This window comes from Hoplias malabaricus, chromosome 3 (assembly GCF_029633855.1).
Source record: "Hoplias malabaricus isolate fHopMal1 chromosome 3, fHopMal1.hap1, whole genome shotgun sequence".
NCBI classification, from domain to species: domain Eukaryota; kingdom Metazoa; phylum Chordata; class Actinopteri; order Characiformes; family Erythrinidae; genus Hoplias; species Hoplias malabaricus.
The window spans coordinates 75,489,824-75,512,870 of record NC_089802.1 but is presented as its reverse complement, the minus strand read 5'-3'; the positions used below and the strand labels follow the sequence as shown (position 1 = coordinate 75,512,870).

General features: G+C 42.2%; 1 protein-coding gene across 1 annotated transcript; it reads left to right on the top strand.

The window, feature by feature from the left end:
- Window positions 1–2,751: 2,751 nt before the first annotated feature.
- Window positions 2,752–22,278, top strand: ldlrb (low density lipoprotein receptor b). The gene is made up of 18 exons (XM_066663582.1): window positions 2,752–2,956; window positions 9,913–10,035; window positions 10,234–10,356; window positions 10,558–10,926; window positions 11,258–11,380; window positions 11,716–11,838; window positions 12,071–12,190; window positions 12,500–12,628; window positions 12,715–12,886; window positions 13,056–13,283; window positions 14,800–14,918; window positions 15,123–15,262; window positions 15,504–15,645; window positions 16,371–16,523; window positions 17,047–17,235; window positions 18,768–18,842; window positions 18,956–19,119; window positions 19,741–22,278. Exons 1-18 carry the CDS (start codon window positions 2,896–2,898, stop codon window positions 19,780–19,782), a joined length of 2,595 nt encoding a protein of 864 aa, XP_066519679.1. The 5' UTR covers window positions 2,752–2,895; the 3' UTR covers window positions 19,783–22,278.
- The last annotated feature ends 769 nt before the right edge of the window (window positions 22,279–23,047 follow it).

The following is a 23,047-nucleotide window of genomic DNA, read 5'->3' as shown; positions in this document are numbered from 1 at the left end:
GAGGGAGTGGGGGGAGATTTGAATAAGCAGATGTCAGCTTTCCAGAGCTGTTGGAAATTGATTGTGCACATAACTGCCTCAATATTTCACCATGTTGGGTTCCATCTTCCCCGCCTCTGATTTTGATGATACACTGGAAAAAACACTGGTGTGTTCAGTACGTTGAATAAAAGATATCACATTACACTGAGCGTGATGTGGTGACGTGGTGGTGCAGCAGGTAGTGTCTCTGTCACAGCTCCAGGGACCTGGAGTCCCGCTCTGGATGACTGTCTGTGAGGAGTGTGGTGTGTTCTCTCTGTGTCTGCGTGGGTTTCTTCCGGGTGACTGTCTGTAAGGAGTGTGGTGTGTTCTCCCTGTGTCTGTGTGGGTTTCCTCCGAGTGACTGTCTGTGAGGAGTGTGGTGTGTTCTCCCTGTGTCTGCGTGGGTTTCCTCCGGGTGACTGTCTGTGAGGAGTGTGGTGTGTTCTCTCTGTGTCTGCGTGGGTTTCCTCCGGGTGACTGTCTGTGAGGAGTGTGGTGTGTTCTCTCTGTGTCTGCGTGGGTTTCCTCCGGGTGACTGTCTGTGAGGAGTGTGGTGTGTTCTCTCTGTGTCTGCGTGGGTTTCTTCCGGGTGACTGTCTGTGAGGAGTGTGGTGTGTTCTCCCTGTGTCTGTGTGGGTTTCCTCCGAGTGACTGTCTGTGAGGAGTGTGGTGTGTTCTCCCTGTGTCTGCGTGGGTTTCCTCCGGGTGACTGTCTGTGAGGAGTGTGGTGTGTTCTCTCTGTGTCTGCGTGGGTTTCCTCCGGGTGACTGTCTGTGAGGAGTGTGGTGTGTTCTCTCTGTGTCTGCGTGGGTTACCTCCGGGTGACTGTCTGTGAGGAGTGTGGTGTGTTCTCTCTGTGTCTGTGTGGGTTTCCTCCGGGTGCTCCAGTTTCCTCCTACAGTCCAAAAAGACACGTTGGTAGTTGGATTGAAGACTCAAATGTTTCCACAGGTGTAAGTGTGTGAGTGTGTGTTGCCCTGTGAAGGACTGGCACCCCCTCCAGGGTGTATTCCTGCCTTGCACCCAGTGATTCCAGGTAGGCTCTGGACCCACCGCGACCCTGGACTGGATAAGGGTTACAGACAATGAATGAATGAACATGATGTATACATTCATCTACAGAATAGTAAATATGTCACAGAATATTGTAAAAAAATTAAATAAAAATTACAAAAATTGTTAGTGTGGAATCAAATATAAACACACACAAATTAAACAAACAAACATGATGAGAGGTGAGTCAGAATGATCAGTTTGGGTTCTTTAAATTGTGATATATATCTGTCCTATTGTAAAGTGCTATAGATCTTTATATTGTGTTTTTAAATACTTTAATTATATATCAATTCTTACATTTGATTGTTTTTGTGTTTTTTTATATTAATGTTGTGTTTTGTTGCTTCAGAAGCTCTGATATAAATTTAGACGCCACACACACACACACACACACACACACACACCACTGGTCTGGCCTAAAACTGGAGCTGAAAGGTACTCGTGACTTTTTTCTCAGAGGGTCTCATGTGATGTCTGCTTTGGTAAATAACAGAATTCTTGAGGATAATGGGTGCACTTTGCAGTTTTACAATTACAGACTGTAGTCCATCTGATGCGCTGCATACGTTGTTTGCCTCCTTTTATGCAGTTCTTCAATGATCAGGACCATCACAGAGCAGGTATGAATTGGGTGGTAGGACATCCTCAGCTCTACACTGACACTAGTGGATCAGACACAGCAGTGCTGCTAGGGTTTTTACACCTGATGAAGGACTAGAGAACGACCAGCACAAACTTTGCTGAAAGAGATGAGCTTGGGTCTCTGTGTTTAAATCGACAAGGTGGACCAAGAAGGTAGATGTGTCTAATCGAGAGGGTAGATTGGGCACTGTGTTACACCGCTGTATCTGATCTTCTCCTAGCAGCGCAACACACACTAACAGGCCACCACCACCAAACAAATATTGATTTAGTCCCTTATTACTCACTACAAATGGGTATTGACTTCTACAAAGCTAGGCCCAAATTGCAGGCTCACAGATCTCCCATAAAAAAACACTTAGAGGGATAGGAGTCGGTCTCCGTGGGGTTGATGGGGAGGAGATACAGAATCGTGTAAGAGGCTGAGGAAGGTGGTGTTTTTCTAGCCTGATGATGCTTGCTCAAAACAAGCTCATTTTGTTTCCAACAGCATAAATATGGTCATTAGTTTAACCGCATAGCTAGGGTTTTTCGCAGAAATAATGTCGGTGTACCCACACAAGACATGAAAGTCTTTACCAGTCATTTCCTGTTTCTTATCATAGCATACAATCTTAGAGAGTCTGAATCAGGTTGTAAACTGACAGACAAATGTGTGTTAATGTACTCGAATATATTGTATGATACATAAACTGTACACATTTGCCAGTTTATGTAAACACACACTTATCCCCTCTCACATATTATAAAGTACACAATCCCACTATTATCTTATCTTATGTATGTATTCCCTTTTGTCACATACTGTATGTAACAAACACTGACTATAGCCTCTGTTATTTAATCTATGTCCCTGAGATAAGAGCATCATCCATCGACAATGTGTGGCGTGTGTGTAGCCCCCGCCCACAAGTGATGATGCACTTGCATTTCAAATATCACACCACTCTAAGCCCCGCCCCTAGAGGACCACATTGAAACCAGTCATATTCGCCAGTGGACACTTTAATGAGCCGCTGTTATCGCATGAGGACACCACGGGTCTCTCATACTCAGCGTTAACGCAGTGGTAACTTTAGGAAAAACCCAGCTCTACAACCTGAGCTCGTTTTTTTATTTTATTATTTCAGCTCAAACACTACTTTGCATCCCGCCTTCCAAAGACTTACAGAGATGCTGCTGAGATGGATTTTGTGCCTTGCGCTGTTTTGGCTCGCCTTTCTGACTGTAACCCGTAAGTAGACAATATGGCACTGAATTTACACACCGTTTAGACTCAGAGATCTATAGGCTTTGTCCCAATGTAGTTACTGTGTACTAGGCACACTACAGTAATTAACGTACTTTTAATTGTGACGTAATTTTAGAACGTTCTGTGAAGTGTGGATGGGGCTCTTTATGACGTAGCGCTTAGGGTTATTTCGCGGCTATAACTCGAGCCCTGCTTTGACTGAAACAGAAGTTAAACTTGTCAGTAACGAATAATGAAATGTGGTGTCTGTGAAAGTGTCTTAATCCAAACCTGGTGGGACACAAGGAGGAGGAAAATTAAAGGTACAGGAGGAGAGAAATCATCACCGTCTTTCATTCTAGAATTTTCCACCTCCTAATAAACTGGAATAAATAATATAAAATACATTTTAACTTCCAGACTCACATTAAAGACCGCTTTAACCCTTGCGTGCCCGCATGAGAGCTATTATCACTGATAACACATTTATTTTATAATAATAAAATCGTGGATTTTTTTTATTTTAGAAATTAATTTCTGAAAACTTTTAAAAGTAGTCGTGTAAGATTAATATTTAACAATTTAGTCTCAAATGGGCCCCCTTTGCTCATTTACAGTAACATTCATGGCCTTTTTTGCTCAATGGGTATTTTTTACACGATGGAATGAATGGGATATTTGTTCGAGGCTCTGATTGGTTGCAGTCGTTGCATGCGGCTCTTCAGCCAATAGGAGAGCGAGCCGGTTTGTTGTGTGTAGTGAATGGGGGAGTGGGCGTGGCAGAAGGAGCCGGTTGAACTGTGTTGGGTGCGGCCAGAAACCAGTGATGAGTTTTATAGATTTTTCATTATATCTGTGATGCATGTTTTAATTAATTTAATCTAAGGATTGTACACAAAGTGGCCAAAAGTCTGTGGATGCCTCATCCGTCTAGTGTTTATTTTGCTTTTAATAGTATTCATATTAGGTTTCCCACCTTTGTTACAACGATAGATTTTACTCTTCTGGAAAGGCTTTTAATTTTATTTAAAACACTAAATTTTATTAAAATCTGATGGCATTCAGTAACACAAACTTTAGTAATATTTAGTATTGATGGTACATTGTTAGTAAACATGTCTCCAACTCCTCTTAAAGGGATTGGATGGAAGCAGTTCTGTCACGCTTGGTATTGGGCGTGCAACCTTATGTCTGGTAGCAGTGGCTGCACCTTAAAGTAGCCCTAAAACACTAATTGTAAGGGTGTGATTACACACTTTTGGATTACATTGTAATATTTTGAAACATCAGGGACTGTCCAGTACTGTTGTACAAATCTGGATTTTCTCCTGAAAAGCAGAAGCAAAATTTCACAATGTGGTAGGGTTTGATGGTTCTCCTCTTAACGGTCGGTTCGATCCTCACTGTAAATGCAAGGTCATGCCTGATAAAGGCGTAACGGCCTTCATACACACACACACACACACACACACACACACACACACCACACACACCTCATCTTTCCTTTTTGACAAAATCCTGTAAAGCATGAGCTCTGAATTAGGAAGACAAACCAGTCAGAGGAGTGTTGGCGGTGGGAGTGACTCTCTAGCAATTATCCAACCACATAATGTCTCATCTGTATATTATTACTGTAAAATAAAAATGTTTAATACTCTGAAAAGAAAGAAATAAATAAAAAAAGTGTGTATTCCAAGTTAAATTGGGCAAATTCTCACTGGTTATTTACAGTGAAAATTTCAGTCTCTTTAAAGACAGCTGATGTTTTCAAATTATGGAGAAAACATGGAGATACGAGTCTTTTTCTGACAGCAGTTGTATGTAACAGCACACTGCCAAGGCCTCAGATGGTGTCTACAGATTTATTTAGGTTTAAAGTGGAGATGGAGCGGGGCCTATTTAAAGGTTCGACTTCCAAGAATATGACACAGTGGTTATAAATTAAACCTGAACAGAGACTCAAGCCATGAACTTTACTCTGACGATCTGTAAGTAAACACAACGCTCGTGTAAAACCCATAAAAGGCAGAGAGAAATGCAGCATAGGGGATTGTAATGGAAGACAGAACCAGCTGCTATAGAGGGAATGATTCTTGATGTGTGGAATCATTAAAGGTCATAAAACAGAATTTCCATAAATGCTTTTATGGGAAATGATTAACTTCGCTTTTCCTAGGCATGACAAACTTGAGTAGAGGTAAAATATTAACATACTCAGACTTTAAAATAATGTGAATGGATTCTCTAACCCTTAGGGTCTGACCGATATATCATTTGATATTGTTGTGTTCTGTGTATACGGTGTCAAGCAGTTGTAGCTGTCATAGCAAACTTGTATCACCATAGGGAGCTTTGTTATATTACTGGCATTGCCCGATAAATTATGGATAATACCTCTTAGAAAAACCACATTAAGAACTGTTGTGGTATTTGGGCAACTATTTTTATATTCACATGTGCACTATATAATGAACCATTACTTGTTTAGAAATAACGACGATGATCATATGATCATGTGTGATGCTAGAACAACCATATCGATCCGAAAATACTGGCATCTGTAATTGTATCTGCTGATTTACAGATGTACTCAAGTACTGTGCATGGCTACGTTTAATTAAGGAATTCCCAAATCACAAAATACCAATTACAAAATACTGTGAACGAAACAACTGGAGTAGAAAAGCAGCAGTTCAGAAATTGATCTAAGAACTGAGTAACCACTTGGAACCTACATTGGAACCTCTTAGTCCCTCCAACAAGTCAATTTTTGGTCTAAAATATAGTGGTGACACTCCAGAGTCATTGCTGACCAATCACAGAACAGCACTGCAACAAAATAATGAAATTAAACCCAAGAAAGGAACATGTGACTGAATAATTTAATTAACTATGAAAACAGACGTGAGAAAATATAATCTACTGTATGTAAGTAGTGTTAAATTATGAAAGTAACGCTAACATTTGATTTGCATGGGTTTTAATTTAATTTATTTGCCTTTTTTAGCTTAACCTACACAATCAGTCTTTCAAGTCACAGCTTCAAAAACACTTCACACTGCATTTGTCCCTTTTTAACATAAGAGGCTGAGAGGCAGTATAGCTGCCCTAGAATGGAATAACCTACTGTTTTTATATAGAAACACACACACACACACACACACACACATAGCAATAAGTAGAAAAGTGGTAATGCTTCTCAGCCTCTAATGTAGAAAAATAAAGGTGGGTCTTATCGTACGGAATGTGTATCTGGGTTATGTGCTTTGAATTCTTTCTTTTCTGGAAGACCTACTTTTTTCTACATATGATTTTATTCACATGTCAGATCAAGACATTTTAATCTGGAATTGCACTGTAAGCCCATTTTTGTTTACAAAACGAACCTGACCCAACCACAATCAAACATCCGGACAGCACAGTCAGGGAATAATAGGTAAGGTCATCATAGCTTCTCTCAGTTATGATGGTAAACTGAGCTCTTAGTCGGTGTCAGATATCATTATGTTAGAGGACTTTTCTTTATTTACATTTCCTTGAATTATGAAGTGCGTAGTGTTGGACCATCACACATTAATTACTTTCCTCTTGCTTCATTTACTGAGACTTTTAGAAAAAGATTTGTATGAGCTATAACCATAACTGTATATGTATTGTTTTCATTTTCTGTTCAGGCCTACTCAAATGAATAAGCAGGTAGCATATGTGCTATCTGAAAAATTGCCTAATGGTGGTGCAGTTTTTTGTGACAGTAGCCATTAAAGCTTACAAACAACACATGAAGCTAAGAAAAATAATCAAGTTTGATTAGTTTTTAGGTAGTAGATCAGGACAGGTTTAGAGCTGTGCAACTGTGTGACTGTAAATCGACATTTAGCATAATGGCTAATTATGCTATGCTATGCTTCTGCTAACCTTGTTAACTCCTGTCGCTCTGAGGTAATTTGACGTGCCCTGAGGAACTATAACGCCATTAAGAGCCTTTTTTGACATCCCTAAAGCTGGCAATTTGCTAACATTAAATTACATTTCTACTATCTGTGCTTTGTTAAATAAACTAAAACAATTGTGTAATTCACACTCAGTCAGCAAATACTATTAAATGTTCATATGCTATGAAGCTAATATGTAAAATATGCAGTAAATGGAGTACAGAAAGGGCTGGTATGGTTGGTCTTAGGTGGTTAAAGGCGTTTTAAAGCACCTTCTTGGGAAAAATAAATTTCTCCCCTGATTTATGAAGTTCTGTTCTGTTCTGTAAACGCCACCACAAGTGTCTGAGGGTCGGGTTTAAGCTGGGGGCCTCTGGGGCTGGAATATGACCTACTTTCAGCAGCTGTGGTGTAAATAAGCAATGAATGTTTGGGAAACCCAAGGAGGGGTGGGGGTTTAATGGAGGCTCTGGTGGTGTTAGGGTTCAGTCGATTTTAACTGTAGTGAGTGTCACGCTGAGCGATATGAATTCGAATGTATGTCCAGGTGTTTTCTATTATCTGGACAAAGAGACTGTGATATTATGCAGCATCAGAGCCAAACGAGGCCAAAGAACATCTTCTGTTCTATAATAATAATAATACAAATAATAGAAGCAATAACCGCAGTAATTATGTAATTATTCATAAAAATGAAAGCAGTCACAACAAAATAACTGCCAACTTTTGTGTTCTTGTGTGCCTCGTTCATATTCAGTGTGTTATGACTTTCAGGGGGTGGAAAGAATGGGCTGCTGGAGTTTTCCATCTCTGGTTTACAAAATGGCTGATAACACAGTATCCACAAAATGGTAAAATCAGTACAGTTTAGCAGTATACCCCCCACTCCTACCATGGCAAATTGAGAACATAAAGCAGGGCTTCAGATGAACACCAGGCAGATTTCCCTGACAGCTGTAACGGTTTAAGGAGGAATATATACACACACAGACCACAGCGGGCAGATTGCTCTCACTCTCTCTCTCTCTCTCTCTCTCTCTCTCTCTCTCACACACACACACTCTCTCTCTCTCTCTCTCTCTCTCCCCCTCTCTTTCTCTCTTTCTCTCTCTCTCACACACACACACACACACACACTCTCTCTCTCTCCCCCTCTCTTTCTCTCTCTCTCACTCCCTCTCTCTCTCTCTCTCTCTCTCACACACACACACACCCACACACACACTCTCTCTCTCTCTCTCTCTCTCTCTCTCCCCCTCCTCGTTTAAACATAATTTGGAATGTTATTTGTAAAACAAAGACTTATTGCAACACTGTAAAAGCCTGTAGTGCGTCAGCTCAGAGATGTTGCGCTTGGCCAAGAAAGACAGTTCCCTTTGGAAACTCTAGTTTCTAAAGCATCCGTACGGTTCAGATCGAGTTCACCCGGTTCCCTGGTTGTGTTTCTATTCCCGTCTACTCCCCACCTCTCCTCTGCCTCGCCGTACCCTCTAAATTATGTGGACTGCCCTGCGAGACCAGTGAGTAACTGGTGGTGTGATTTACTAAACTCCTCCTCAGACCATTGTCTTAAAGAGACAGTGAAATGTCAGCGGTCAGATAAACCGGCTCCGGGCCCAAGCTAAGACTCCACAACCAGAAGAACCAAGAATGTGGTCGTGACAACTTGAAGCTGACATCCGCTGTCAACAACAGCTCACCTGCAGAATAAAGACTATGCTCTATCTGTCTCTCACATCTCTCTCTCTCTCTCTCTCACTCTGTCTCTTTGTCCCTCTCATTGTCTTTGTGTATCTATCTCTGCCTCTCTGTTTCTCTTATCTCTCTCTGTATTTTTAAGCATGCCCCCCCCCCCTCACTACTTCTGTCTCTCTTTTTCTCAGTATTACTTTCCTTACATTTGTCATTTTCTCTTTCCATCTCTCTCATATTCTCTTTCTCAGTAGTGAAACACGCTTGTAATTTCATGTTAAAATGTCTTGTAAATACTTTTTTTATTTCTGGAGTTCCCCTCTTTCACAAACGTATCAGCTGTTACCTGTTTTGAAACCTGTTCTTTTCTTTGCACCAGTTTCGTCTATGTACTTTGTTTTACTTCTCTAGTGATTTCTCAGAGGAAAAACACCTTGCTAACAACATTATTATAAAATATACAACAGACACTTCACACAGTGTGTGTGAATATCAGGGGTTTGTGAGTATAAACCCGCTGCTCACACACTTGCAAAGCTTCAGGGGATCACAGTGTGTGATGTTGTTATGCATTAACCTCTCCATGTTATACATTAGCAGCCTCCTACTACACACTCAGTGGAGAATCACTGTTTGACCTTCAGAGTCTGGATATGGTCATGTGGTCAGGGTCAAGTGGGGAATTGTAAGTTCCTTACTTCCACGAGAAAACTCAGTTTGAAGAGTTTCCCAGGTCATAATTACAGCTTAAAAATGTCACGTGGTTTCTCTGATGGGAAGCACAGTCAGTGAGTGCGTGGTTTATTTACCAGTTTCACGAGGTGATTGGCATCTAAAGCTGGCCTTGGCGTTTCTGTTCCTTCATCATACGCTGTTTGTGCATGATGTCATCTGACACATAAAGAGACTGGGACAGTTGTTGTGATGCTGTTTTGGGCAAGGTTTTGGGTCAAACCCTGTGGTTTTAAGTCTTATTTCAGCTCTATATAAGTGGCATACGTCCAGAGACTACACCAGCTTTTCAAATAAATAAAGCCCTGATCAGATAGGCTTTAAAAATCCCATTTGAAATCCTCTATATTTACACACACCATCCAAAGAGGAACTAACAAGTCAAATAAGCGTTTATTGCGTAAACCACATGTTAAATCGGCACTTGCCTCAAACTATGTTGCATTGTTAGTGCCAGGAATCATGGGGAAGTTTTTCTAGGGGAACACAGACAATGAAATGTGTGAGGAATAAAAAATACAGCTCACAACATGTTAAAAAACCCATTTAATTCTAGTCCTCTTTGGTGGTCAGTAGTGGTCATCCTCTCCTCTCCCTCTTCAGGTGCCGCTAACTGCAGTGAGAAGCAGTTCCAGTGTGGAAACGGGAAATGTATCACTATGCGCTGGGTCTGTGATGATATGGATGACTGTGGAGACAGAACAGATGAGCTTCCAGCCACTTGCAGTGAGTCCTGTACTCTTCGTAACTTAATGGATCTTGAAATAACATGGATGTGTTATTAACAATAGGTGTCTTTATGGAGAAAGCAGTCCTCTGAACTGCAGTCGTTGTTTATCACTGTATTGTAGCGTATTACTATGTTTATTTCCGTTGTAGCTGATGTCTTTAGATTATCTCTATTCTATTTTGTCTCTTGCCCAGGTGCGAAGACGTGTCAGGAGTTCGAGTTCAGTTGCCGCGGGAGACTGAACCAGTGCGTGCCCTTCAGGTGGCGCTGTGATGGGAAAGCTGACTGTGAGAACAGAGCCGATGAGGAAGGCTGTGGTATGATGTCATCATTCATGTTACTTCATGTGATTTTTAATCACTGTGATCACCGGTAATGTCTGAATGGACTTTGATTAGAGTGGTCTTCCCAGGATAATCATCCTAAACTAGAGTTGCCAAAGTGTAAAACTATTATTACATTTCCTGATCTATAAAAAACAGACAAATGCTCATCCTCCTGCTTCTGTTTGTCCGCAGTTCCCAAGAACTGCACGGGAGAGGAGTTCCGCTGCGCTGACGGCCAGTGTATTTCAGCCTCGTTTGTGTGTGATGACGAGTCCGATTGCTCGGACGGCAGCGATGAAGCTTCCTGCGTGGCACCCACCTGCACCCCCGGCTCCTTCCAGTGCAACAACTCTGTGTGTGTGCCGCAGCTGTGGGCCTGCGACGGTGATGCCGACTGCGCAGACGGCTCAGACGAATGGCCTCAGAACTGTGGCCACAAAGCCCCGGAAAAGCACTGCAGCCAACAGGAGTTTCAGTGCAGCGATGGAGAGTGTATCCATGTGATGTGGCACTGCGACGGGGGATTCGACTGCAAGGACAAATCAGACGAGGCCAACTGCAGTGAGTTTGAAGGTTTTTTTTGGACGTGTTTAAATGGCAAGACTCCTAATGCTGGGTTACTTGCTGTGGAATAGAGCACTGGACAAATAGCTTAAAACTGTCAGTAATCCTCAATAGATGCACTATCTGACAGATTGCACTACACCACAGGAAGTGTAGGGGGCGACAGGAAGTAGATTTTTCACTAGAGGAACCAAAGAAAGAATAACGGTCTATAGGTTGATGTATTATTATCTGGTGAATGATGAAGGGTTGAATTTGTTCTCTTGATTCCCCGTGATAAAAGCTCAGCCTGGTGTTCTTCAATCCCTTTTGTTTATCCATTTTGCAGGTGCTCCCACCTGCGGGAATAACGAGTTCCAGTGCAAAGATGGGACCTGCATTCCCGGGATCAGGCAGTGTGACGGCGAGTACCACTGCAAGGACATGAGCGATGAGGACGGCTGTGTGACCGGTGAGTGCTCTTTTCAACACACATTCCATCTCCCTCTCTCACTGTAGTCTCTCTCACACCATTGTGTCTCCTACATATTCCTCAGTTTCGTAACTACATTCCTTTCCTTTCATGGTTTTTATAGTATGTTCTGAGTAATTCTGGGTATTTACTGGTGATGCAAGACTAATTTGTCCTAGCAACCACCCGGAAACACCACAACAATCAGCTTAGACATACCACTGCTAGCACCTTCTAGCTCTAGCAATCGCCTTCAGTACCTCAGCACCTACTGTCCCTAAAAGTGATGTAATGTAATGTAAAGCTAATGGTTTGACCACTCCGTGTCTCTGCAGTGAGTAAGTGCGAGGGTCCAGACACTTTCCAGTGCCGTAGCGGGGAGTGCATTACCTTGGAAAAAGTGTGCGACAGGAAGCGGGACTGCAGAGACTGGTCTGATGAGCCCATTAAAGAGTGCAGTGAGTACTGTCTTCACCATTATAACCATCTATACACACACACACACTTGTAAACAGCATTCGATGAATTATGCCTGCTTTTCTAGAAAAAAAAAAAGTAATAAAAAGAATAAGAGCAAAGTTAGGAATGAAGAAGTAGGAGGATGTGTAGGAAACATACTGTAAGAGTCAGAAGAATAGAAGCTGTCCGTTTAAGGGGACTCTTATTTTTTTCCTTTTGTCTTCTCCCCAGATACTAACGAGTGCCTTGACAATAACGGCGGCTGCTCTCACACCTGCGAGGACCTGAAGATCGGCTTTGCGTGCCACTGTCCAGTAGGATATCGACTGGTCGATGGCAAACGCTGTGAAGGTGAGGCTTCCTCAAAGTAATACAGTGCGTTCTCCATCTGGGGACATCCTGTCTTTCACTATTCAGCTGGAAGGGAATATATTAAAGATCTTATTTACTTCAGCTTTGTGTCTGTTTTTTTTGTTTTGGCCCTAAATTTTGGTGCATCACTAGCTTTTCTCAAGGGTCACAGCTCTAGACCGTTAGTGCTGACTGCACCCAACCCACCCCCAAAAAAGTACAGCAAGTTTTCCATGCTTTCAGCTGCTGCTATTGTCAAGATTTAACAAGAATTAACGTTCCCTCTCTCTCTCTTTCTTCCTTCTCCAGACATTAATGAGTGTAATGATCCTGACACCTGCTCTCAGGTGTGTGTGAACCTGGAGGGCAGCTATAAGTGTCAGTGTGAGGAGGGCTATGAGATGGACCCCATGACCAACGAGTGCAAGGCAGCTGCAGGTAAACCTTTCTGTAAACCAGAAACAATATATTCATTGGCATAACTAGAAATGAGATGAAATTAAGGTGTTTCTCCTGTCCTTCAGGTAATGTCCCATACCTGTACTTCACCAACCGCCATGAGGTGAGGAAGATGACGCTGGATAAGAGCGAGTACACGTGTCTGATCCCCCGACTCAAGAATGTGGTGGCGCTGGATATGGACATGTCCAGCCAGAAGATTTTTTGGTCTGATCTTTTTCACAAAAAGATTTACAGGTGAGCAAGGACAGGGAATGTGAGCTAGTAGCATAATGCATAATGCTATATGTATTTAGCTATTAGCTAACCCTAATCTTTCACATAACATTATTTTGTATTGTACTAACGGGTCGACCGGAGTGTTCAGTTACATTTAAAGTAAGTATTTATGCCGTTTCATTCCCAGCACTACTGTGGACCAGGCTGCGGACTCCTCCCACCACAGCACTGTGATTGACAGCCAAATCATTTCCCCCGAAGGCCTGGCCGTTGACTGGATCCACGGCAACATCTACTGGACCGACAGCTCCTTCAAACACATCTCTGTGGCTACAACAGATGGACAGAAGCGCAAGACTCTGATCACAGAGGGGCTGAAGAAGCCTCGGGCCATTGTTGTCGACCCAGAGCACAAGTGAGCTCCAGTTTATACACATTCAGTAATGCTCAGAGTCTCAAGTCCACCCTTTTCTCATTCTTATCTCCATGAAGCCGCATAGCAAGTTTAATATAAATATATATATATATATATATATATATATATATATATATTTATTTATTTAAATAACGTTATTTATTTATAAATTTTAAAAAAAAAGCTACGTGGTATTTTTACCCTAAAATTACAGCCTAAGTAGGCACTGTTTAAGCAGACAGCATTCTCACAGTCGCTGCCCTCATGAGGCAGATTATTGAGACACTATAGTTAGAGAGCGATTGCGTCACGGCTTGAATCCACCCACCGCACACAACCGGTGTTTACTTACCACATCCGCTACTGTCACCTCAGTCTTCAGCGCAGTGGGTTCTAACCTTCCTGTTTTTATCGAGATTTTAATTAGCTTTGCTCTGGTAGAAGAAAGAAATGGATGGAAGCTGTTCTGGCGTTGCATCCTGGGATTGCCTTCGTGGCTGAGGAAGGGTTCGATGCTGCCTTAAAAGTCGACCAAATTCATTCATTCATTATCTGTAACCCTTATCCAATTCAGGGTCACGGTGGGTCCAGAGCCTACCTGGAATCATTGAGCCAAGGCAGGAATACACCCTGGAGGGGGCGCCAGTCCTTCACAGGGCAACACACACAGTCACACATTCACTCACACACCTACGGACACTTTGGAGTCGCCAGTCCACCTACCAACCTGTGTTTTTGGACTGTGGGAGGAAACCGGAGCACCCGGAGGAAACCCATGCGGACAAAGGGAGAACACACCACACTCCTCACAGACAGTCACCCGGAGCGGAAATCGAACCCACAACCTCCAGGTCCCTGGAGCTGTGTGACTGCAACACTAACCTGCTGCGCCACCGTGCCGCCCCGTCGACTAAATTACGATATCTTAGTAAACAACACAATGAGGTTTCTAAGAATTGAGACAACATACACTGTGACGTAAAATACTCTTCAGTTAGAAACACACTAGGTTTTGGGACAGACCCACCGTGATACTGACCAGTAATAGGGAGAATAGAGCCTCTGTCATTGCTACTTAGGGCTCTGCACTGCAGAAACTGCACTATGTAACTTTTAGAGGAGAGTAGAAAACCATCCTCTGCAACTGTAGGGGGAACCAAGGAGCAAAAAATACTAAATCTTCACTAGTATTCTTTCGTTCTTCTTAAACTCAGATACTATTTTTAATACTATTTTTAATTAAATATGAAAATAATTTGTGGGTCATGTGCATGCATTATTTTTCATAATAAATATACTTTTATTATTTAATCTTCCAGATTAAGGGCTTCCAAAAAGCTTATGTTTCTAAATGAAAAAAACAAAGCATTATTGAAAATATTTCATTCTAATTATTAGTGGCTACTAGTTTTTATTCACACTTGACCATAGCACTGTCCAGTTGGTCCTAATATAGCTGCATAGTAAGCTTATGCATTAATGAATTAATGATGTATATGCTACATTTCCCCTGCAGCTTCATGTACTGGACAGACTGGGGATATCCTGCCAGTATCGAGAAGAGTGGTCTGAATGGAGCTGACCGCACTGCTCTGGTCACTGACAACATTGTCTGGCCCAATGGCATCACACTCGGTAAGTACAGTTCAAAAATATACATCTTACGATGTGTTTCATTATAAAAACAATCCATTCAAATTAGGATGGTGCTGACTGGGGAGTGAATACATAACATTGGCCCTTTAAAGTGACCCAAAATCACCTTGGGAAGTGTGGACATCCTGTGCAAAGATTCTGTCTAACCTGGGAATGTGTGTGTGTGTGTGTGTGTGTGTTTAGACATGGTGAACCAGCGTCTGTACTGGGTGGACTCTAAATTGCACACACTCTCCAGCATCGGGGTCAATGGAAACCTACGTCACACACTCATCATTGACGAGAGCAAGCTGGCCCATCCACTCTCGCTGACTGTGTTCGAGGTGCGTCTGGGTGTTTGCAGTTTGTAATCTATTGTAATTAACGAGGTTAATGAAGAATTAATGACTAATAATCTGCAAGTTTAGTTGGTTACTAAGTTAGTAGATCACATTTTAAAGGAACACTTTTGCTGTGAAGGTTTAGAAGGATTAGAAAAGTCCGATTCTTTGATGCGGACCTGTTTAAGACCTGTTTCCACATGCATTTGAAGAGTTCTAAATATTCTGTATATTTGTCCGACAGGAGAAAGTCTTCTGGACGGATGTGTCCAGTAACAGCATCATGAGTGCGAACCGTCTCACAGGAAGAGACATTATGAGAGTGGTGGAGAACCTGATGTCTCCTGAGGACATTGTGCTGTACCACAACCTAAAACAGCCCAACGGTAATGAGAGACAAAACCAAATTCATAGAAAACTGTGTTCAAATGTGTTAGACCCCACTTACGATTGGTGTATTCAGGTATTTTAAGATGCCTTCATGGAGGACACATGTGTTTAGCTGAGCTCACACCGTGTGGGACACTCTGGGGAAGCTAAAGTGCAGGCCATGGGATGAGTTTTAGTGACGTTTGTGATCCAAAACTAATCAAACAACATCAGCATCTGACCTCAGTAATGTTCTTGATGAGCAAACCCTCACATCCAGCTGAGAGCTTCCCTGTTACAGCTGCAAAGAAAAAAACAAACACACCGTTCATTTATTCATTCATTATCTGTAAGCGCTTATCCAGTTCAGGGTCGCGGTGAGTCCGGAGCCTACCTGGAATCATTGGGCGCAAGGCAGGAATACACCCTGGTTTTTGGACTGTGGGAGGAAACCGGAGCACCCGGAGGAAACCCACGTGGACATAGGGAGAACACACCACACTCCTCACAGACAGTCACCCGGAGGAAACCCACGCAGACACAGAGAGAACACACCACACCGCTCACAGACAGTCACCCGGAGTAGGAATCAAACCCACAACCTCCAGGCCCCTGGAGATGTGTGACTGCGACACCTACCTGCTGCGCCACCGTGCCGCCCCTCAAACACACCGTTACTACTTTTAATTCTCGATAACCACTGTCCACATTCTAATTTCTGTTGCTGTTTCCCTGTGTGCAGGTACCAACTGGTGTGAGAAAGAGAGTCAGGTGAATGGAGGCTGTGAATATCTGTGTCTTCCTGCTCCACGCATCAACCAGCTATCTCCCAAGTACACCTGCACCTGCCCCGATCACATGACCCTGGGCCCTGATATGAGGAAGTGTGTGGAAGGTGGGCGGGATCTCTAATCTACTTTCCCGGCATTTTACCTCTACTCAGTGTAACTGTTACTATTTATGTCCCTGGTAACTCAGGTTCCCACAGTTTACATTTGCATCATAGCAATGGCTTGAAAGAAAGCCTAGGTCAAGGTGATAAACTTATTTGTAAAAAGATCACACATGAAAATAGTGAACCTATTATAAGAGGTCACGGTATAATAAATAGAGATGTCTGTCGCGACACAAATAAACCACAGTTACATTTAGTCAAAAACATTGTATTCTGCATTTCTTTAGTTCTGGTCAATAAAAGAATAAATATGTAAATGCAAAAAATACAAAAGCAGGAAGTAAAAATAAGAGAACAATAGACAATGAGAGTATGTCATATACAAATGAATGGCAGCTGTGTTGAACGTGCAATAAAGGGCATTGTTAAAGCGTATAATTAAACGTAATTCTCTTTGCTGGTGTTTGTTGATGTTATATCCATATACCATTCTCACAATTCACATCCACTTATGTTCACACAGTTGACCAGAAAGTGATCTCTACAGCAGTGGTCCCACCTCGAATCCCAGCCACTACTACATTCAGACCATCGCCGAAACCTGAGACGACCACCACTACAACATCAGCCCATGGGCCTCGCAAAAACGTTCCTCAGGACACGAACAGAGAGGAGCAGCCAGCCACTAACACTGAGGTTCTTCCTAATGAAGGTGATTACTAGCACCTGGCACTTTTTCGTACCCTGTCAACACCCTCTGGAGAGAGTTGGAGTGGTGTTTGTGACCCAGAAATGATCAAACATCATGACCTGACTTTCAAATGCTCTTCTTGCTAAATCCTAACAGATCTTTAAAGCATTTTCCCATCTAGCATCTAGTACCACATTTACATTTACATTTATGCATTTGGCAGACACTTTTATCCAAAGCGACTTACAAAAGAGGATCTAACATTCAAACTACAGCACGATTTATACAAAATACCTTACATTGAGTGCAATAAACCCACGCAGACACAGAGAGAACACACCACACTCCTCACAGACAGTCATCCGGAGGAAACCCACGCAGACACAGGGAGAACACACCACACTCCTCACAGACAGTCACCCGGAGGAAACCCACGCAGACACAGGGAGAGCACACCACACTCCTCACAGACAGTCACCTGGAGGAAACCCACACAGACACAGGGAGAACACACCACACTCCTTATAGACAGTCACCCGGAGGAAACCCACGCAGACTCAGAGAGAACACACCACACTCCTCACAGACAGTCACCCGGAGGAAACCCACGCAGACACAGGGAGAACACACCACACTCCTCACAGATAGTCACCCGGAGGAAACCCACGCAGACACAGGGAGAGCACACCACACTCCTCACAGACAGTCACCTGGAGGAAACCCACACAGACACAGGGAGAACACACCACACTCCTCACAGACAGTCACCCGGAGGAAACCCACGCAGACACAGGGAGAACACACCACACTCCTCACAGACAGTCACCTGGAGGAAACCCACACAGACACAGGGAGAACACACCACACTCCTTATAGACAGTCACCCGGAGGAAACCCACGCAGACTCAGAGAGAACACACCACACTCCTCACAGACAGTCACCCGGAGGAAACCCACGCAGACACAGGGAGAACACACCACACTCCTCACAGATAGTCACCCGGAGGAAACCCACGCAGACACAGGGAGAGCACACCACACTCCTCACAGACAGTCACCTGGAGGAAACCCACACAGACACAGGGAGAACACACCACACTCCTCACAGACAGTCACCCGGAGGAAACCCACGCAGACTCAGAGAGAACACACCACACTCCTCACAGACAGTCACCCGGAGGAAACCCAAGCAAACACAGGGAGAACACACCACACTCCTTACAGACAGTCACCCGGAGGAAACCCACGCAGACACAGGGAGAACACACCACACTCCTCACAGACAGTCACCCGGAGGAAACCCACGCAGACACAGTGAGAACACACCACACTCCTTACAGACAGTCACCGGAGCGGGACTCCAGGTCCCTGAAGCTGTGTGACTGTGACACTACCTGCTGCGCCACCGTGCCACAGTACCAAATCATCCTAGAGAAGTTGTTGGGGTGATAAAGTACCCGTTGTCCACGTTGTTGAATGAGCACGTGTGCACACACTTTTGATCATATCATGTATTTGCTCATGAGTTATTTTCTTATTTTCTCCCTCCGTAGGTTCAAATCATGGATATGTAGCTGTTGCTAAAGACACCCAGCACCCTGTCGCTCTCTACATCATCCTACCATTAGGTGTGTATCTGGTTTTGTTAAGCGTGTGTGCGAGAGAGTCCGGTCGGAAATGAAGGTTTTAACTGTTCACACTCATTAATATACCTTTTCCCATCTTCTCTCCTGTCCCTCAGTTGCGCTGTGTCTGACTGCCTTCGGTGCCATGTTGCTATGGCGACACTGGAGACAGAAGAACACCAACACCATCCACTTTGAAAACCCAGTCTATCAGAAGACAACAGAGGACCAGGTGCACATCTGCAGGAGTAACAGCCAGGACGGATACATCTACCCAGCTGTAAGACCCAACACACCAACACACACCACACCGCCTCATATTAACCCCTGTAAAGACTGGAGGTTTGCTGCTATGGATGTTTTTGACAGGAAATTAAATGTCACAATGCAGAAAGAGATAGAGGCTATTTAAGGCACTGGTTTATTCTGTGCTTTCTTTGTAATGCGTGGCCTTGAAAACAATGATTTCAATACTGGTGTCATTACTGGAACACACAGGGTGGTGCAGTGTCTCAATTTCTATATTACTCTTATATTTCCCCAGTAAACAAGGAACGTCCCTGGACGTTAAGTAGTCTGTCCGTCAAGGACATATTTTAAACGTCAATTGACGTCCAAATTCCGTCTTAATAAGTTAGTTAAGTCGTGACCAATCGATAACGTCAGTGGACGTCCAAAATGCGTTTTATACAAGTAATTTATTTCGGGACCAATTAATAACGTCAATGGACGTCCAAAATACGTCTAATAGTCGTCTTTTCAATGTCTGTGTTTCGTGTGACGTCTTTTCAACTTTCATTTTCAACCTTAAGAGAACGTTGATTAGACGGCAGTCGTTACGTTATTTCAACGTTGAATCAACGGCTAAATGTTTACTGGGTCTCTTCTTCTCTTCTCTCAGCAACAGATGTTAAGTCTGGACGATGAAGACGACTTGGCCTGAAGGCTCTTTGGACCAAACACACACAACCAGTGGGACATCAAATCTGAAGGAGAGCGAGGTCAAAAGTCACCTTAGATGCTTCTCACGTTTTCTGTTTTTCTGGCTTTAAATTCCACTGCACACTGTTATGGAATGTGAAGGAAAAAAAACTAATTTTCCATTTTGAAGGACATCTCTACCCTGAAGACATCACATTTTTTAAAACATATACGTATCATATTTGGGACCACACTCCTTTTGGGAGAGTCCATCCAGCAGAGGAACAGCTGCGATGTTTCATCTCCTTTACATTGATACTTTCACCTTAAATGAAGAACCGTTTCCTTTGAAACATCTTAAATGAAGACTATGCTTTTGGTAAACCTTCCTGAAAAAAGCTCTGCATCAGGACCACGTGATACATTCATAAGCTGTAAGGAGCAGAAGACACTCAAGAAGACGCCGATGTGTCAGAATGCACCAAAAATGGTGGAGAATGCGGGAACTGAAATGTGAAGATGTGTCAGAGGCTGTGACCATCCACGTGGACATTACAGATGTTTATATTCCCTTATGAATGTGTTATGTTCGTACAGTTGCCGTCCAATGACATCTCAGGGCTTTAAACTGAAGTGTCACCCACAAGATTACATATAAGAGGATTTGGGTTGTATTTTTCTCGTTACCTTGCACTACACACTGATATCTATTTTGGTTTAGCTTTTCTGTTCACTTTTTCACACACAACAGTTTAAAATGTAGTGGATGACGTCTCTTCAAAAAAATTATTATTTTTTTCATAGGAATTAAAAGGGAGAGTTTGATCAAAATTGTAACGTTGCTGGAAACTAATAGAAATGAACAGCCACAGGCTAATTAGCATGCTAGCTTTATGTTAATTGGTCGGTGTCGGTTTCTGTTCACTCTTAGCCGTGTTAGCATGGTTGGTTAAGCTCAGTGTAGTCACCAATAGCCAGTTGAAGATCACTGCACCAAATATGAAGACCAGGACTAGCTTAGCTTAGTTTAGCTAGCTAACTTTCCAAAGGGACCTTATACAACAGAGCTATTCAGGGAGAGAAACACATGCAGGTAGAGTTTTGCAATTGACGTTGTTGGGACAAAACCTTCACAAAATTTACAGGACAGAAGGTGTTTACAAATGATGATGATAAACAATAAGGTTTGTCCCGATGGTGGCGATATGCTGGTGTTTTGCACTCAAAGTACAGTCCGTTACCTCTGTTTCAGCATGAAGGCGAAGTAAAAGCTTTACAATGTTTTTAATTTAAGCACCGAGTATTCTTTGGTTACCATTGTGCATTCAGATCGCTGTGTGCCTGCACAAGTCCATCTGTAGCTTAGTGAGATATGTGGCTTATCTCTTTGTCTTGGTGGAAACATGCCTTATGATTAGTGTTGCCTTACACGCTGCGGGTGAAGCTTCTCCTCAGGTTTCCGAACAGGCATCGTTCACGGTGTCTTTACGTCTAGAGAAAACCGTGTTCATGAAGAACCTAATGAAGGACATGTTTTTAATAATAATAATAATAATAATAGTTTTAGTTATAAGTTAAAATGTTATCAAATGAATCCGTCTATTTCTTGCTTGTTGTTTTTGTGGTACGTTTAGAATTAAGTGTAGAATTAATGTACTTCAAGACTATTGACTGCTTATTGACTTTTGTGCTTTATATAAAATGATCTGCCACTGGAATAAGACACTCCCAATTAAAAAAAAACTTAAAACAAGCGAGAAATAGATTGAATATTGTGGTTATATTCCATGTATTTATTATAAATACATACATTAGATTTCCTTTGTTAAGAAATGTCTTATATTGACCAGGCTGCGGATTTTGTCTCATATCGTCCACTAATGCAGAGGTCGGTTGATTTTTATTATTATTATTATTTTTTATTTACTCTGGACAGAGCGAAGAAAGCCACAATGAGATTCTGTCGTTGAGAGGAATTAAGTCTTAAATGTAAAGAAATGTGTACATAGTGCCTCTGTAAATATTTTCCTAATTTGCCCAGTGCTTTTTATTAAGTTTGTATATTTTCAACCTCAAATTTTCTTGTAAATACAAAAGATGTGGATTATTTATTACATATCTTATGAGTTTTGTGATTTTTGTTTTTTAGTTTCTTTCCATTTGTGTGGATTGTGTGGTCGGTCTCGTTTAAATAAAATCAAAAACAGACATGCACTAGTAAAATGAGCCGTGGAAACCTCGGAAATGATACGTGTGTTGTAGAACTGACATCCAGGGACACTTTCAATGGGATACTCAATGTGAACAACTGCGAAGACGTTTTTAATATTTGTGCCTTTCATTTGAATGGCTTTACCTTATTCTGCAAATCTACACCAGTGCAGGACTTTTATTTTGATGTGGAGTGTCCACTGGATGGAATGCACAAAATCTAAACCACTGTTCTGGATTCTACCATGGGTCCAGTGAAGGAAGCCACACAGTACAAGACCTGGCCTGTGTTTGTTGTATTGTTATGTTGAATAAAATATTATTTGAAATGAAATATTCTGTTATCTCTGTGTTTCTTTAATGTTTTTGTGAACCGCATGGCCTTCCACATCGAGCCTTAAATACTGTATAAGAAGGTCTGATTTTTTTAAATCTAGAATTTAGAACTTGATTACTATCCTCCCTCAGTTATAGTGGTCTTCTATAGTCAAATTTAGACGTTTAATTTTTACATCTTTTACTTAACAGAGCAGTTCAGAGGCTTTATGACTCTTTGCGGACTTTGAATAAATACCTATTTAAAGCTGTGGATAGAACGGTAAATCATGGGTCAAAATCCATGCTTTCTCAGCCTATAATACCACTGTTTATTTTAAAACCTCTCTGTAAATAAGGAATTACATACAGAAATGGTACAAAGCTGCATTTTTAAAAGGTAGAACCCCTCACAGTGAGTTTAGAAGGTTTTAATCAAATTGTTAAATGTTTTTTTAACATCAAGGATAGAACAGAGGATATGAAAACGATCCAGTTTCGCTTGTAATTTAATTTTCTTCATTCAATTCCTCAATTTCGTCAATTTCTAGAAGCTGAAAATATCCTGAAATTTCAAAATACATAAAAGTAGAAGTAGAGGCCTCTTGAGAAACATCTTTAGGAAGATCTCTTTATGACAAACGTCTCAGAATGTTTAATAAGAAAAGCTCATGAATAAGGAGATTCATATGTACTGACAATCAACAAAACCCACCCAGAAACCCACATAAAACACATAAAGACATAAATATTCACCAACC

What these genes read in the sequence shown, in the direction of transcription:
- ldlrb (XM_066663582.1), top strand. Translation starts at nt 2,896, where the DNA reads ATGCTGCTGAGATGGATTTTGTGCCTTGCGCTGTTTTGGCTCGCCTTT. An exon ending in TGAGGTTCTTCCTAATGAAG is followed by an intron (nt 17,236 to 18,767) that starts GTGATTACTAGC and finishes CTCCCTCCGTAG; the next exon opens with GTTCAAATCATGGATATGTA. An exon ending in CTACATCATCCTACCATTAG is followed by an intron (nt 18,843 to 18,955) that starts GTGTGTATCTGG and finishes CCTGTCCCTCAG; the next exon opens with TTGCGCTGTGTCTGACTGCC.